Here is an 11,957-nt window from a genome sequence, read left to right on the forward strand (position 1 = left end):
TCCAAAGCATAACCAGCCTCGGGCTCTTCAAGCTGGTCCTGGTTCTAAAAATGCGGGGAAAAAATTGACAGGGGTTCCCCCGTATTTTTAAAACCAGCACCGGGCTCTGCGCCTGATGCTGGTGCAAAAAATACGGGGGACAAAAAGAGTAGGGGTCCCCCGTATTTTATACACCAGCATCGGGCTCCACTAGCTGGACAGATAATGCCACAGCCGGGGGTCACTTTTATGCAGCGCCCTGCGGCCGTGGCATTAAATATCCAACTAGTCACCCCTGGCCGGGGTACCCTGGGGGAGTGGGGACCCCTTCAATCAAGGGGTCCCCCCCCCAGCCACCCAAGGGCCAGGGGTGAAGCCCGAGGCTGTCCCCCCCATCCAAGGGCTGCGGATGGGAGGCTGATAGCCTTGAGAAAAATGTCAGAATATTGTTTTTTCCAGTAGTACTACAAGTCCCAGCAAGCCTCCCCTGCAAGCTGGTACTTGGAGAACCACAAGTACCAGCATGCGGGAGAAAAACGGGCCCGCTGGTACCTGTAGTTCTACTGGGGAAAAAATACCCAAATAAAAACAGGAGACCGACACCGTGAAAGTAAAACTTTATTTCACACGTCGACACACACATACTTACCTATGTTCACACGCCGACATCGGTCCTCTTCTCCAAGTAGAATCCAGGGGTACCTGAAAAGAAAAGATAAATACACTCACCTCATCCATGGTCCAGAGGTAAATCCACGAACTTGTCAAAAAAACAAACCGGACACCCGTACCACACGGACTGAAAGGGGTCCCATGTTGACACATGGGACCCCTTTCCACGAATGCAGAGAAACCCCCCCATGACAGCTGTCACTGAAAGGTCTCGTAAGCCAATCAGCGAGTGCAACGTCCTTGCACTCTGCTGATTGGCTCTGTGCGCATCTGAGCTGACAGCGCATCGCAAAGCCTCTCCATTATATTCAATGGTGGGAACTTTGCGGCTAGCGATGGGGTCACCCGCCGGTCAGCGGCTGACCGCGGGTAACCCCACCACTGACGGCAAAGTTCCCACCATTGAAAGTAATGGGAGAGGCTTTGCGATGCGCTGTCTGAGGTCACACGCGCACAGCCAATCAGGTGAGCGCCACGGAGGTAGCGCTTCCTGATTGGCTGAAGGGACCTCAGTGACAGGAGTCACGTGGTGTCCCGGCATTCGGGGAAAGGGGTCTGATGTGTAAACATGGGACCCCTTTCAGTCCGGCATGGTACGGGTGTTCGTGTTTTTTTTTTAACAAGTACGTGGATTATCTCCCGGACACTGGATTGAGGTGAGTCTAATTTTTTTCACAGGTACCTCGGATCGTCGGAGACTGTGACAGTCGGCGTGTCAACATAGGTAAGTATGTGTGTGTCGGCAGTGTGTAATAAAGTTGTACTTGTCAAGGTGTGTGTCTCCTGTTTTTATTTGGGTATTTTTTTTCCAGTAGTACTACAGGTTCCAGCGGGCCTGTTTTTCTCCCGCATGCTGGTACTTGTGGTTCTCCAAGTACCAGCTTGCGGGGGAGGCTTGCTGGGACTTGTAGTACTACTGGAAAAAACAATATTCTGTCATTTTACTCAAGGCTATCAGCCTCCCATCCGCAGCCCTTGGATGGGGGGGACAGCCTCGGGCTTCACCCCTGGCCCTTGGGTGGCTGGGGGGGGACCCCTTGATTGAAGGGGTCCCCACTCCCCCAGGGTACCCCGGCCAGGGGTGACTAGTTGGATATTTAATGCCACGGCCGCAGGGCGCTGTATAACAGTGACCCCCGGCTGTGGCATTATCTGTCCAGCTAGTGGAGCCCGATGCTGGTGTAAAAAATACGGGGGACCCCTACTCGTTTTGTCCCCCGTATTTTCTGCACCAGCATCAGGCGCAGAGCCCGGTGCTGGTTTTAAAAATACGGGGGATCCGCTGTCAATTTTGACCCCGGATTTTTAAAACCAGGACCAGCTCGAAGAGCCCGAGGCTGGTTATGCTTTGGAGGGGGGACCCCACGCCATTTTTTTCCGTGTTTTTCCCGTTTTTTCCCATTTTTTTTAAATTGCGGCAAAATCCGGCAAATCGGACGTTTTTCGCCCGCGGGACTGTCGAATCCGTTTTTCATTGAATATGGTGAATTCCGGCAGCCACCTGCCGGAATTCACCTGTCGAATTGTGTCGAATTAAAAAACGGTGATAATTTGCCACGATTCGCTGTGAATTGCATATACCCCTATACCTTTAAACTCATAGTAGGGACCTTCACATACCTACACTTTATTCACTTTACTATCACTATTTTGGCCAACAATATACCAACAACCTCTTATGACATATTATATTTTATTATACTGTAATGATCGTTTACTGCATCTGCACCTTCTTTGTCTGTGTATACTACTTAATTCTCAGCAGCATAGCACCTTTCATTACTGGAGGGTGTACAATTTAGAACCATTTCCCCTACTATGTATATGTGTAGAAATACACACCTGAGGTCTGAGAATGCAGCAAATCTGGATTGCCCCCCTCCCCCCACCACCCTCTGTTTTTAAGCAGGGAAACCAGCATTGACTGCACTGTGACACAGGCATAATTCTAGGTAAGTCCTATTTATTTATATATAGTGTCAGAAAATTTGGGGTTGGCATTTGGACGTGGGGTCCCCCATGCCTGTTCTGGCTGGTCTGTCTCAGGGCATCACCATTTAAACACACAGTCACTTTTTATATCATGTTTGTCTATTATTTATGTATGCACATTTTTTTCACATACTCTCTACCTTTAAACTTTTAGTAGGGAACTTCACATACCTACACTTTATATCACTTTACTATCACTATTTTTTAGTGTGATACCCTGGGGGGTCCTTTGCTGGATCATGTTTGGGGGTTCCCTGCATTCCAGATGTTGGCCCCATAGTGTTAGGGACCTGCTCGACAAGAAGTGACCTGTTCGATTGGTGGGCAGGTACCTGTTCGATTGGTGGGCAGGTTGATATCATTGGCCAACGATATACCAATAACCTCTTATGACACATTATATTTTATTATACTGTAATGATCGTTTAGTGCATCTGCACCCTCTTTGTCTGTGTATACTACTTTATTCTCAGCAGCATAGCACCTTTCATTACTGGAGGGTGTGCAATTTACAACCATTTCCCCTCCCAGCAGGCATATGCAGAAATCACTGACAACTGAGAAATGAAGGGCTGCAGCCTGACCAGCAGACCGACAGGCCTCCTTTGCAGAATATTGAAATCTTCAGTGATATAAAGCCGGGTTATGAGACATATGGAAATAAAGTTCACAGGGTATTTGTGGCACGGGTGGAAGTTGACAGAATCCACGTGTAGCTGCAGACCGGGTGAAGAGGGATATAATTGAATGTATGAATCAGTATTGTAACACTAGAGTGTTCAGTACACCTCAGCCTAAATCAAATAGTTGGTACAGAGTCCAGGAAAATGAATGGGTCAACTGCAATATTCCTATTAATAGTGATGCAGAGTTAGTTGTGGGCAATAAGTATCATATCCAGGCAAACAAAAAAATCTGAATGCAGGAGTTAAGAGTGCCGCCGCTGTAATGTTCTGAATAATGATAATGGCACCTGTTGCGCCTCTTACCTACCCTACAATGTAGGGACGTTTTGTGGGGAAAGTTAGGAGAGGTAATGGCCGCAAAAGGCACTTATATGTAGGTGTGTGCAGGAGCTCAGCAAAAGTACTACTGCTCCCAGTCCCAGTCAGGCGACGCCCCCAGTTAAAATATTTTTTTAAACAAGAGATCAAGGGGGCGTGGCCTGGACGGGCATGGAGTAGCACTTGCACTGTGCAGCTCTCCAGCCACTTAATCCTGTTTTAATATCCCGTACTCCCCCCCCTGGGTCTAGTACTGGGGCCATCGCTCCATAAACATCTCCTGTCCCCCCTGGAGCGGGTTTGAGCCAGCTGCCGCGGATTCCTGTGGTCCTGGAGCCCTATATGCCTGGCGGGCCCTGACCTACGCTGGGCTGGCATGTGAGGCCGCTACCTCGCGCTCTCGTCTTACCGGAAGTCCGGCTCCTGCTACCCGCCGCCGCCCGCTTTGGCCAGCCATGTCCCTGGTGAACGGGAGTGCGGGACTCTCATCTGCCACCCCGTCAGCCTGTTGGAGTGTCCGGGGGGTGTCTTGTGTGGGGCTGCCTGGACCACCCTGATTGCCTGGAAGGAGCAACACCGTGTTGTCCAAAATGGTGAGAGGCCGTCAAAATAGTGCGGTGGCGGGAGCGATGGATAAGTTTGTCCGTAACCCTGGTCCTCAGCAGCAGAGGGGAGAGACTAAGATCTGATGCATCGCCCCCATCTCCTGCGTATAGTTCCGCCTCCTCTGACCCTCCGGATGCTGCACTGCAGAGAGTATCGGATGCGGTGACTGCCAGCGAGGCGCATCTAGCTGATAAAATTGGGCAAGTGCAGTCTGATCTCTCCATTATTCATCAGGACCTTCAGCGGGTGAGAGAGAGAGTGGGAGAGGCTGAGACCCGTATATCCAATGTTGAATACTCTGTCGGCCAGCTGGGTCGTCGCACTGATGCTTTGGAATCTCACTGCCACTGATTAAACAGTCCATCCTAATATGGAAATTGGTGCACTCTGTGATGCATGGTCACGGTGTTGATCCTGATACCCCACTAGATAATGCTTACGGGTTGCCGGAACTGTGTCAACTTCAGGTCCGGGAGGTCTGGGGAAACTGGGGAGTGTATTCTTTGGGCCATTTATATAGTGGTGGGATCCTTAACTCATTCCACAACTTCAATAAGCGCACAATGTCCCCTCAGGGTTCTTCTTTCGATTCCTTCAGCTGAGACACGCTTTAGCTGCCCAGTTTCCGAATGGCCCTCCGGTCCTCGTTGATTCCCAGGTCAAATTAATGCTGCAGACGCTGGACTCGGGACACCTGGTTTCTAATATATATGGCCGCATTCTCCAGATGCCCCATACTGACCCTCTAGCTTCTCTTCGGAGTAGGTGGGAGTCGGATGTGGGTCTGTTGTCAGATGATGCATGGAACACTGCTATGGAATCCCATCGGATCTCCACTTCCTCTGTTAGATACCAGCAAATACAATTATATATACTGCATAGGGTGTATATGACCCCGGTGAGGTTAGCACATATTGGGGGGTCTCATAGCTCACGGTGCCCTAAGTGTGGAGCCATGGGTGCCGACTTCTGGCATCTGCTTTGGTTGTTCCCTAGCATATCTTCGTTCTGGAAGGCTGTTATACGTACCATAATTGATACAGGTATCCCCTCTTCCATATTCACGCCTGTGCTGTGTACACTGCTGATTGTGGACGAGGAAGCTTTAGACCCACCCAGCAGGTGATATGTCATCAATTTATGTGCCCCGGCTAGGGTCTGAATAGCCCGGCTGTGGCTGGCTGGTGAGGCCCCGGCACCTAGGGCTTGGATATCTCTGGTCAACGAAACTATTGCACACAAAAAATTCGTGTTCCTGGCTAGGAAGGTGGAAAGAAAATTGTTTACAATATGGGGTAGGTGGATGGACTCCAGATATTTTAAGGATAAATAAAGTTCAGATTTGTATTTATTTTCTTATTTTATTCTGGGATGTTTTGGAGGTGGGTACTCTCGCGGCCGGCCTTGCTATGTTGTATTTCGATATACTGTGTTTACTCTGCTATGCTTATGCCTATATTGGAAGTGGCTTGTTTGGGTTGTGTTACTCCCAGAAGCCGACGCTTTGCGACTGTATGACCCATGAGACAATTTACCCGCTTGATGTACCATGGGCCTTATGAATGTACCGCTGTCTATGTTTTTTGTTTGTTTTTTTTGTGTATGTTTGTAGTCTTCAGTTTGTTTTTGTGTAAGTTGTTAATGTAAAATCAAAAACTCAAATAAAAATTATTGAATTTAAAAAAAACAAACAAGAGATCAAGTAAAATGGAAAAGAAACAATTAATTATAAACTTTCTTTTAAGATACCTAAATACATGCCAGCATTTAAATATTTCATATTAACAATGTTAAGTGTATGTTATTATTTATGAATGGGCTAATTATTGCATAGAATTAATGTGGCCTTTATTGATTTATTTCAGTTTGACCATCACTACCAGACCAGATAAATTTCATGGAAGGACCTCACCGGTGGATCTCTAAGATGTAATAACATTTGTGATCCCTTCATAGATCTTCACAGGGTCCCCAACATTGCTCATGAAATCATGTCAGGACTTGGTCCTTCAGTTGCATTGCCAGAAGAAATGGGGAACGGGACTTTTCTGGAATTATTCCCCACCTCTCTTTCAACTTCAGTGGATTCCTCGTCATCGGCAACCAATCGTTTATCAAACGTTTATGTATATGTGTCCATCTTTCTCAGCCTGCTAGCTTTTCTCCTACTGCTGCTAATCATTGCTCTTCAAAGACTAAAAAATATTATCTCCTCAACGTCGTCTTATCCAGAATATACTAGTGATGCAGGGAGCTCCTTCACTAATTTAGAAGTTTGTAGTATCTCCTCCCAGCGGTCTTCTTTTTCTAACCTTTCTTCATAAGAAAAGATAAAATAGAATTCCTAAAGAAAGGGAACGTGGAAATATTGCATGTGACTCACACCTTTGATTCTGAATAGACATCCCTCATTCTCTTTGAAATGATGCTGCTTTTTAACTCAATTTTGCTTTTGTCGTTTATTCGTTTCATCTGCTCCGTACCCAATTTCAGTTAACTTGAATGTTTCCGTTGTTAAATAAACTTATAAAGCAAATGTAGTCCCTCTAATCAGGCACTCACGGAGATCAAAACTTTTTAGGTTTAGAACTTTTGATGTAAACAGCAACCTGAGCTTTTACACCTGCATATAACCTACTGCACGATGTGAATGTACGTCTGTGAGTCTTATGTTTGCTGTTAAGATTTTACATTCATGAGTTTTCGGCAGATATGTTCATTTTTAATAGAGCACAATTTTGAGAGTATATTCTCTGTAATTCTGCATTCTTCTGTAATCTTGCATCAGCAAGAATAATTATAGCTCAATGCGCTGTAGTATTAACCGAATGGCATGTAAAGTATTGGCACTGCATTGGAACTACTCACCCAATTAGAGGCATAGCCAGCTGGCTATAATGAGGCAACTGGAGGCAGCTGTCTAGAGCAGAAAGTTTTGGGGACGCTCCAAATATAGGAAATCATTAAAAAAACAAAAGTCTAAAGAAGTCGTTTCTAGTGGCTTTGGTATATTAAGTTGATAGTGAGCAGGTCAACAGTCATAATGTCAACATTAGACTGTCGACATTTCATAAGTGTCAACATGCTGAATGTCTGCATAGTGAATGTCGACATTCAGCATTTTTGACACCTATGAAATGTCAACACGGTCACAATGTCATCAATCTACATGGTCGAGTCACATTACTATGAGCACCAGCTAATAGCCAGAGTATCCACTGTGTGCAACATGGCAGCAGCTAGGCAGGCTGAACTGTCGTTAAGACACATGTCTGGTAGGCCCAGGTTCATTTTGACACTGTATCTCATCGGTCGGCCCTCACGCACCTTTGTAGCCGACGTTCACCTCTCACATCAGTTGCACGTGGTGCTCTGCAGTTTCCACGTTGGTTATTCACAATGGTACCATTTGTTCAGTTACAATACACCTTCATCAAAGCAGCACACGGACAATTTACAAACTGCGCTGTTTCAGAGATATTGCCACCCTTGGCCTGAAAGCCCATAATCATCCCTTTTTGCAACTCGGATAAATCGCCTCTTTTTTCCATGAGAGCAATGAGTGATATGTGTGGAGACAGCACTTCGCACACTTTATATACCCACTATAAATATACAGGTTGAGTATCCCATATCCGGAATGCTCGGGACCAGGAGCATTCCGGATATGGGATTTTTTCCGGATAACAGATTACCTGTTATCTGTATGGGTTTCGGGGATCCAGCGAGTCGGCAGGGGGGACCGCCGTGAGCCCAGCACGACGGCGAGGGTCCCGGGGGAACTGGCGCATCAGTGGGGGAGTCCGAGGGGTCAGTGGCGGGTACTGGGAGTCAGTGGCGGTGAGGGAATGGCTGCAAAGCCACTCCCCCACCTGTCTATGATTGGCCACAGACTCCAGTGACGTCATGACGCCGGCCGCGTCATGACGTCACTACAGGACTGAAATATTCCGGTTTTCGGAATATTTCGGTTAACGGGTGTCCGGATAACGGATACCCGACCGGTACTCACTTTCCCCTAATGCCTCCCTAACCCTCCCTTCTAGCAGCCTAGACTTAACCCTCTCCCCCTTCCCCCACAGCTTATCCCTAACTCTTCGGTGGTACCTAAACCTAATCCCCCTGCCCGCAGTCTAAACCTAACCCTCCCCTCCCTGCAGCCTAAACCTAACCCTCCCCGGGAATGCCTAAACTTAACTCCCCCTCCCTGTAGCCTAAACCTGACCCTCCCCTCCCTGCAGCCTAAACCCTCCCCACCCCTCCCTGAAGCCTAAACCTTACCTAACCCTCCCTGCAGATGCCTAAACCTAACTCTCCCTCCCGGCAGCCTAACCCTGACCATCCTTCCCTGCAGTCTTACCCTGGGGTAATTTAGAATTGATCGTAGCAGCAAATTTGTTAGCAGATGGGCAAAAGCATATGCACTGCATAGGGGCAGATATAACATGTGCAGAGAGAGTTAGATTTGAGTGGGTTATATTGTTTCTATGCAGGATAAATACTGGCTGCTTTATTTTTACAATGCAATTTAGATTTCAGTTTGAACACACGCCATCCAAATCTAATTCTCTCTGCAGATGTTATATCTGTATCCCCCCCTCCCCCCTGCAGTGCACATGGTTTTACCCATCTGCTAACAAATTTGCTGCTACAATCAGGTCTGAATTAGGCCCCCTAACCCTCCCTGCAGCCTAACCCTACCACCCTCCCCCCACCCTTGCCGCCTAAACCTACCCCTGTGGCTTACCTCTCAGGCTGGCTGGAAGAAGTTCGTTCAGGATTCCAGTGGTCAGAATTCTGGCGCCGGGCTTGTGATCCAATTCAGGATATAGTGGCAGATGCTCAATTAACAGTAACCAGATTTAAATCCCACACAATATTAGAATTCAGAGATCTCAGTTACATATATTTGCGCAAATGTGTTAATAAGCCCCAAAGCCGCATCAAGGCCTCTCTGTATATTTGGGGTCCCTAGCGCTATATCTAGGTGCAGGGTGTGGCACCCCAAAAAATTAGCATAAGCCAGAAAGCCCAGGGCAGCATAACAGTGAAAAAACTATAGTGTTAATAAATTAGTGTTAGGAAGCCGAGTCTATGTCATGACATGTATTGATATTCATCTATGTCAGGAGATATTTTTACATGGGTCTATGTCATGACATGTCTTAACATATATCTACAGTATATTCATGACATACATTGATGTTCATATTGATATTTATGACATATATCGATATAGTCTATGTCATGACATTTATGATATTCATCTACATCTTGACATATATCGACTCTGGTCTATCTCATGACATGCCATGACATATATCATTATGAGTCTATTTCATGACATGGGTCTATGTCATGACATATATTGACATGGGTCTTTGTCATGACATGTATAGACATGGGACATATATAGTGGCAGATGCTCAATTAGCTTAGTGATATCATTCAGGTGCTTGAAAGGGAGGGGTATTTCTAAGCAAGAAAAAAAGGCATTTTGTTTCCCCCAGCACCCAAAATGATAACAGTAACCAGATTTAAATCCCACACAATATTGGAATTCAGAGATCTCAGTTACATATATTTGCCCAAATGTATGAATAAGCCCCAAAGCCGCATCAAGGCCTCTCTGTATATTTGGGGTCCCATGCGCTATATCTAGGTGCAGGGAGTGGCACCCAAAAAAATCAGCATAAGCAAATATATTTAACCCGAGATCTCTGAATTCTAATATTGTGTGGGATTTAAATCTGGTTACTGTTATCATTCAGGGTGCTGGGGGAAACAAAATGCCTTTTTTTCCATGCTTAGAAATACCCCTCCCTTTCAAGTACCTAAATGATATCACTAAGCTAATTGAGCATCTGCCACTATATATGTCTGTTGTGAGAGGCAGAGAAGTTCCTGCATTAGGAGGAGGTACAGGCTCTGACATGCCATATGGAGCATTATGGGGTTGCTCCAAGGTAGGTAGCTCTTAGCTTAGATATATTGTAGTAAGGAGCCATTATCATGTGGCTCCTTGCTGGTTAATCATAGACCCAGATTGGGGTAATGAGGTGTGAGGTGTGGTGCCCCTGGACTGGCTGAGCTGGATGGCTTTAGTGTGGCATACCTTTACATTCCATTAACACTTATCACTTATTCATTTCTTTACTACTATTTCTCCATTTTAATTACATCTCATTTTTGTATCACTTTCTTTATAGTTTCGGTTTCCTAACACTAATTATTAACACTATAGTTTTTTCACTGGTATGCTGCCCTGGGCTTTCTGGCTTATGCTGATTTCTTGGGGTGCCAAACCCTGCACCTAGATATAGCGCTAGGGACCCCAAATATACAGAGAGGCCTTGATGCGGCTTTGGGGCTTATTAATACATTTGCGCAAATATATGTAACCGAGCTCTCTGAATTCTAATATTGTGTGGGATTTAAATCTGGTTACTGTTATCATTCAGGGTGCTGGGGGAAACTAAATGCCTTTTTTCCATTCTTAGAAATACCCCTCCCTATCAAGCACCTGAATGATATCACTAAGCTAATTAAGCATCTGCCACTATATATATTTGTTGAGCTGAAGCTACATCTGTGAGAATGCAACCTATGATTATCGGACGTGCAGGTGCAGAGATATGCGCAGATCATGCGCGGCTGCGATTTATCACGGATTCTGAAGTGCAAAAATATGGAAATGGTAGTTTAAGCATTCCCCTTGTGCACTACCGTGTAACGGATTTCACAAGCCTTGTGATGCACACTTGCATATGTGAGCACTGCTCAAGTGCGCTGAGGGGGAGATTTGATTACTCCACCATCGGTCACAAAATAAACTCCTTAAGAAGCCCATGGCTGGCACACATCACCTGTGGCTGTGGTCCTGGGAAAGAGATTGCAGCTGCATGCCGAAATACGCACAACTTGGCTCCTTTCACTATTTATAGGTAATAAAATATTTTTAGATCAATGTTATCATTTAAGTAAATCCATAGAACTACTTATATATAAAATGGAAACTTTTCTAAATACATGCAACTTCATTGGCCTGCCCCGAAAACAGCCATAATACATCTGTGTTTCCTGCAACACTCCCCCCCAATGCCGCGTCACCACCGCCTGACGCCCATCGCCTGTCAATCATGAAGCGAACCCATTCTGCTAGCATGCGCACTGCAGCCGCAGTGTGTGCAGATGTCTAAAAATCGTCTATTTGCGCTTAGTGTTATTAACACATATTCAAAATTCATGTGATGGACTTTGGAACATGTGCGCTACGCATAATGTATAACCACAATAATGGTAAGGCCGCCTTCACAGGCTGCAAGCAGAGGCACATGTTCACCATATATAATGTTATGCAAATATTTTTGTTATACTTTATTTATACAGTGCTAACATATTACATGTCTCTTTGCAAACAATGGCCCTCATTAAGTTTGCATCGCAGTGTACCAAAAATCGTAATCGATCGATTTTCTGTACACTATGCATGTGCTGCAGCTGCATTGCGCACGTGTTTGCATTCATGGTGTGATCGCATCCCTGAAGGATGCAAACACACTATGAGTGACAGCGGTGGCCAACGAGGGGACAGTGCTGCGGCATTGCACGGGGAAGGGGGTGTTCGCAAAAATGGGGGGCGGTGTTGGAGCATTTTCTGCGGCTGCAGGAAGTCATCTTTAATTTCAGCATCAGCGATGCAAT

General features: G+C 46.0%; 1 protein-coding gene across 3 annotated transcripts in view; it reads left to right on the top strand.

Moving 5' to 3' along the window:
* Window positions 1-7,000, top strand: part of SERTM1 (serine rich and transmembrane domain containing 1) — a 107,211-nt gene extending 100,211 nt beyond the window's left edge. For 2 of the 3 annotated variants that reach the window (XM_063957041.1, XM_063957039.1), the window contains one exon: window positions 6,119-7,000. In XM_063957041.1, coding sequence (XP_063813111.1) covers window positions 6,245-6,577 — 333 coding nt within the window. In that variant the 5' untranslated portion in view covers window positions 6,119-6,244 and the 3' untranslated portion in view covers window positions 6,578-7,000. Of the gene's footprint in view, window positions 1-2,590; window positions 2,604-6,118 lie in introns of those variants that run through there. The other variant, XM_063957042.1, reaches the window with a different exon arrangement.
* Window positions 7,001-11,957: the final 4,957 nt, after the last annotated feature.

Source organism: Pseudophryne corroboree, chromosome 2, assembly GCF_028390025.1.
Source record: "Pseudophryne corroboree isolate aPseCor3 chromosome 2, aPseCor3.hap2, whole genome shotgun sequence".
Taxonomy (NCBI): Eukaryota; Metazoa; Chordata; class Amphibia; order Anura; family Myobatrachidae; genus Pseudophryne; species Pseudophryne corroboree.